Here is a 6,171-nt window from a genome sequence, read left to right on the forward strand (position 1 = left end):
TAAATATAAAATTATTTCTACGTTGCTTTTCCTTATATTCGTTATTTATAGTCGTGTAGAGATGCTTAGTTTTACACTACTTAAAGTGCGCTATACAGTGCTTGCGTTATGCGTTATGCGTGAGTCTCAATCACGTAAAATCGGCTCCACACACACCTTGCGCGTTTTGCTAAAGCAAAATCATATGACTAGCGTTTGTTTACACAAAAATTGATGAAGTACAAAATTGATAGAACTATTACTTTGAAAAATGAAAGAAATGAAAGAAAAAATAATAAATAAAGCGAAAATGTTATTACTACCTTTACGATTTTTATTACTTAGTTTAAATTAAATTGAATTTTTTCTTCTTTCTGGCCGTTTTCCATAGCATATAAAATCATATGATATTGTTTGGTTTTTTGTAAACACATCAGTTCAACTATATACAAATAGAAACGATCAGTATTATATTGATAGCTCGCGAGCTATGCGCAACGCATAAAGCAAACATTGTGTTTGGTGCTTAAGCCATATGTTGTTCCCTTAATTTTACTTTTCAAGTGACATGATAAAGCAGAGGAGCCGGGCTTTCCATTACGTTAACTATTTGTGGCCATAAATTCCGAGCATGGGTTCTTCATGTCTTTTTCCTAATGGCTGACGAAATTAATAAACTTTTTAGATAACATTAGCATTTGTATCGTTAAAAATAAAGCACTCTGTCTGGAGGAAAATAAATATATTTGGTTGTCGAAAAACAAGCACGCACAAATTTTAAAAGTTTGGCAAGAACTTGCGTTCATGCACCACGCAAAGCAAGCCACATGCATGTTCAACTATATGCAAAGCTAATCAGGCGATCTAATCATGTTTCCTTTCCGATTCACCCATCTTTGCGTTGCGTATTACTCAGAATCTAACAAGAACTTATCCTGGCAAGAATTTATGTAATAAATACATTTATTCTATAAGGGAAGAGTGCAAGATTCACTGCAGATATCAAGGTGCACTTTTAATTAGTTTTTATATTTGTGCATTAATTGCAATTATGCAAAAAATCCGGTCACTTGTTATTAAAATATTTATATGCAATAATTATATTAATATATTTGGTTGTATGAGTTATTGCAATTCCAAGATTATAAATAAGAGCGATTTTTGCGTAAAGGTTTCAGTTTACATTTGAACCTTTTTTCTTGACGGTGTGGAGTGACCTTTTTATCCGATTGCAATTCGAAAAAGCAAGATAATTTAAAAAATGTTACTAATTAAAACAATTTATGCGAAAATCGTGGAATATGAGAGAGAAAACATGGGTATACCAATAGAATTATGATTCCATTATGGGCATGCTTTTAAAGAGTCTCTCATATTAACAGATCCTCGTACGGCCGACATACCTGTGGCGTCATCGTTGAAATATACGTTTGCTTTGATAGGCATATATTTGTTGATAGTTTTGAAACTCGGTCCGGCTCTTATGTCTAATCGGAAACCATTCGAAATTAAGCGAATTTTGCAGATTTACAATATACTGCAAATTGTGGGCAACTTGTATTTGCTTTACCAGGTACGGATATGCATTTGTATTGACTTGTACAATAATTTAAGAAAAGTATCCCTGAAAATCATTTTTGGTTTTGTTGATGGAAGTTCCACTCAATATTCCTCTAAAATTTTAACAATTAGTGCGATTTAAAAATTTTCTGTACAGTGCCTTAAACTCATACTATTCGCTTGATAGCTTCAAGTGTAGCAAAGGTTTATCCTTTTACCTGAGTAATCCCTTTGTTCCTTTGATAACAGACTGAAGAATATTGATAAATAGGATCATAAAGCTAAAGTCACTTAAGAAGGAATTTGCGTAACACAAACGATCTCAAAGGAATATGCAAAGATGGCACAGTTCTCAATTGACCGGGCCATTTGCACATGCTCTTGGTAAATATTTGTTGTGATGTTCCGAATTGTTTCTGTTAAATCTCCTTGAAAGTACATCCATCTGTACATGTTGTTTGTTTGTGGAATTTTTATAGAGCGCACAGTGACACAGATAGTTGAAATTTTTTTGGTTGACGCCTAGATGACAAGGGGGTTACGTTGTATCTAAGTACTTGCAAAACAGAAACCCCTTCAAAGGCGCATTGAAATCTGTCACTTTCTATTCTTCACTTTACTATTTTGCATTCCGCGTACTGCTTACTATTTATAAATTTGTTATTCTTTTTCCTTCCATCCAGTGTTTTCTTTATTATTTGTATCATCCCAAATTTAGATGGACTTGCTTTAATACCGCTAAAACAGACTACAGCGTGGAGACCATGGAATTTCTAACACCGACTATTTTAGGATATTGGTTGAAGTTTTTCGATTTTCTAGATACCGTAAGTAGATTGAAATTGCTTTGGTTTTTCATTAATATTATTATTATTTTTATATAAACTTTGCGCTGAGAAAGTAGTCATTGCCACGGTCGACGATCTCTTTCGATTAAAAATAACATCGTGTTGACTTCTACTTGAATTGGGAAATTTGCCCTCATCCCGAAAAGATGTAGCGAAGAACTCAGATTTTACTTACTGAACTTTTGTTGATGACTTGAGATTTAATTTTCTACTTACTAATTGAGGGTTGACTTACGTAAATGAAATGTATTTAAAGTGATTCCATTTTAGTGAAATCTCTTCATAGGTCGACGGCCGCAAATTTCAACTGTTACGTTAAACCTTACAGTTGACAAGATATGGATTGAGAACTTCATAGACGTTAAAGTTGCGTCAGTTGCGTAAACGCGCGAGAACTGATTTAAGTGAATACGCAAAGACTTTAAATTCATGCTTCTTGCAGCTTTTATATAAAGCCATTTCTCATACAGTGCTTGCTTTTATTCATTCTGTTAAATTTGAGTGGTGAAGTAGAGGAAGAAAAAAAATTGCTGGACATCGGTATAGTGACCATTAATCCATATATTTCCATCTGTCTTTTAGATTTTCTTCGTTTTACGGAAAAAATGGAATCAGGTTTCATTTCTGCACGTCTATCATCATGCCATAATGCTTTTTGCAGCTTGTGTGTATGTGAAATATGGTTTTGGTAAATATAGAAAGCATAACACTTCTTGTTTTACTTAACATAACTTTATTTATACTCGCAGCATCTCATTTTACTATGGTGCCTTTTTGCAATTGCTTTGTACACGTTGTTATGTACAGTTACTATTTGGCAGCTTCTCTGGATTTGAAAATTGATTTTCTACCGTGGAAGCGAAGTGTAACACAAATACAAATTTTACAATTTTTGTTTTTGTTAGTGCATACAATGGCAGCAATTGCTGATAATTGGTGTGGATTATCTATGCTTCTGCTGACCGTTGTTTTCCTACAGGATATATTTATGCTTGCCATGTTTGGTAACTTCTATTATAGAACCTATTTGGCAAACCGTCGAAAGATCGAGAACAATATGAAGAAAATCAAGGAAACTTAGATTTCCATACGTATGTTGTTATTGAACTCCATATGACGTACTTCACTTGAAATAACATAGCTAGAGTTTAAGAATTGTAGACGAATTTATGACTTTGACACTAATAATCGTTTCCGTTATTCTCGCTGGTCGGCAATATAAAATCTCTTATTGAGGGTAAGGCATTGGATGTTAAAGATTGGCGAACATCACTTTCTTACTTCTCTTAGCATTGTTGTATTTTAATCTTACCTTAGGTTAACTTTAACCCTATTAATGTGGATTTGCATTACATTTTTTTAGATTAAATATAGATAACTATTTTTCTAACGTAGTTAAATTAAAATAATTAAAAAAAAAATTTGTAAAAAATATAATAATTGTTTACCTTACTTGGTTATTTATTGGTTACTTATTGTTAGATAACGTTTAATAAGGTTAGTTCCTAATAATTCCTAGGTTGTGTTCGTATCGGTTTTATTGAATATTCTTGCTTTGCAGTGCTTTTTATATATAACAAATTAATATATAACGAATTGAATATGTAAAAGGAATGAAAGAATGCAAGCAATATTTTCCTGTGTAACTACATACATATATAGCATTGTACAAAGGCAGAACTGTTTGTCGATAAAGCACATTTCAAAAGTTTTATTATAAAATTTAATAAGTAAATGTTATTCCTACAAAAGCATACAATTTTGTTTATCGAGTACTGTGTATGATGTTAAAAGAATACAGAAGTTAATTAACACGACGTTGATTTTTTGAATGCCTGACTGCAACTGACTATTGTTTAAAATTATTCTTTAAAAACAAAATTTTGGTGCAATTACAACAAGTAAGAAAATTACATCTGATCGTCATGGAATCTTAAAAAAGACTAAAAAAGAGAAAAATAACAAAATTTTCAAACCCTATAACATTGGGTGGACGCTGCTGATTTATTCTACTTTCAGTATAAGTGGAAATGCAATAATGTGTATGTGTTGTATATTATGGCTAACAAGCAAAAAATAGGTTTGAGCGTTGTAGGCGTGTCCTTTGGTGGATTTGGGTCATTTTTAAATTCTTTTGTATATATGTAGGCAATATCTTCTTTTTTGCGCATGGGAGAAGATTTACCGCATATATTAGATAGTTGTTCAGACGGACAAATGGACAGACAAACCGATGGACATGTTTGGGCCCATTCCGAATTTGAAACGGTAGAAATATTTACATACTTTAGAGAATTTTTGGAAAAAAAGTGTAGATTTTAGTTGGGTATAGTAAAATATATTAGATTTTGGTGAGGCGTGGCAAATTTGTCCCATTTCTGTGCAGGCATTACAGCATTGCCCGTAGGATATATGGAACATACGTTCAGGTTATTGTAGATTTATTTGCATAGTTCATGAGTAATGAGCAAAAAACCAATTTTTTTATTATGTTTGAGAAACAGAGGCGTTCTTAGTTTACGTGATACGGTACGCCTGTCCTTCTTGCGAGAATTTTCAATTTTTCTTTCAAATTTGAAGACGATAGTTTCACTTTTGCGGTTACAACAGCTATTACATAGATGGACAGACGGACAAACAGACATGCTTAAATCAATTCAGAATTTTATGGTGATCTACAATATCTATACTTTGTTGGGTCACTGTTTTGACAAAATGATTATCCATCCTTCGGTATTGAATACTAGAATTGTGTTATTTTACCCTACACCACTTCTGGTACAGGGTGTAATATGTTAGTGCGAAAGTATGTAACACCCGGAAGGTTTAAGACAGGTTCGCCTTTTTCTTTTATTATACCTATCGGTTCAGAATCATTTTCTAAATCGATCTAAACCTGTCTGTCCGTCTGTCCGTTTGATGGCTTTTCATGTATTTTTGTATTCAATCTGCAGGTCGCAATTATTGAGATATTTTGATGAAATTTCGTATACAGACGTACTTTGGTTTGGTCTACTTCTCCGACCACTCGCAATATAACCCCCTATCTTGAAACGCCGTTATGCACTTTTTAAGGTTTCTCGTTAAAGTTAGCTAAGTGATAGTAATTTGACTTTCTAAATCGGAAGTGGTGTTGGGTATCTAACGGTCGGCTTTGCTCAATTATATTGTTCACACTTGTTATTAAAAACTGGGACTTTGTAGCTACTAATCTAATCGAAATAACTTCTTCGATACAAAGGCGAACATAATTTTCATCCAACCGTATGGATAGTGATAAGTACAGCAATTGTGGTAATGTGAAAAGTGCAATTAAAAATCGAAGCAAATTACGTTCACTTTATAGCGACATTTAGTTTCTTTTTGCTTCAAGTCATTGTACCGTTAAATTTAAAGTCTTAATGAAACCATAGTGAATAGTTGCGAACGATTTCAGATCAACGGGTATTATAAAATATAGTAATGTTAGCGGGTCTGCATTGTTTCCTGCCCACAGTCATCTACCTATATCATTCTTAAATATTTAGGGGATCATTTAAGGGATCATGGTTTTACCCATTTAGCAAAGGGTACTCGAGGCACCATCGTACTCAAGGGGCGTTAAGGCAGTATATCGACTATGTGCTCTAAGAGTTTGCGTCGCATATCGCATTGTGTCATAATGCCAACCGACCTGCGGGCTAAGGAACATGTCCACAAAGCCGAATTACAACACCTGTGGGATGACAAAGACAAGCGGCAAACAAAATTCCAGGTTGTGGAGTAATGGCAGAGTCACTGGAGT

General features: G+C 33.6%; 1 protein-coding gene across 1 annotated transcript; it reads left to right on the forward strand.

Moving 5' to 3' along the window:
• The first annotated feature begins 1,280 nt into the window (after nt 1–1,280).
• Nucleotides 1,281–3,696, forward strand: LOC119644163 (elongation of very long chain fatty acids protein-like). The gene is made up of 5 exons (XM_038043689.1): nt 1,281–1,298; nt 1,362–1,552; nt 2,223–2,366; nt 2,970–3,075; nt 3,137–3,696. Exons 1-5 carry the CDS (start codon nt 1,295–1,297, stop codon nt 3,466–3,468), a joined length of 777 nt encoding a protein of 258 aa, XP_037899617.1. The 5' UTR covers nt 1,281–1,294; the 3' UTR covers nt 3,469–3,696.
• Nucleotides 3,697–6,171: the final 2,475 nt, after the last annotated feature.

Source organism: Glossina fuscipes, unplaced genomic scaffold (assembly GCF_014805625.2).
Source record: "Glossina fuscipes isolate IAEA_lab_2018 unplaced genomic scaffold, Yale_Gfus_2 93875, whole genome shotgun sequence".
NCBI lineage: Eukaryota > Metazoa > Arthropoda > Insecta > Diptera > Glossinidae > Glossina > Glossina fuscipes.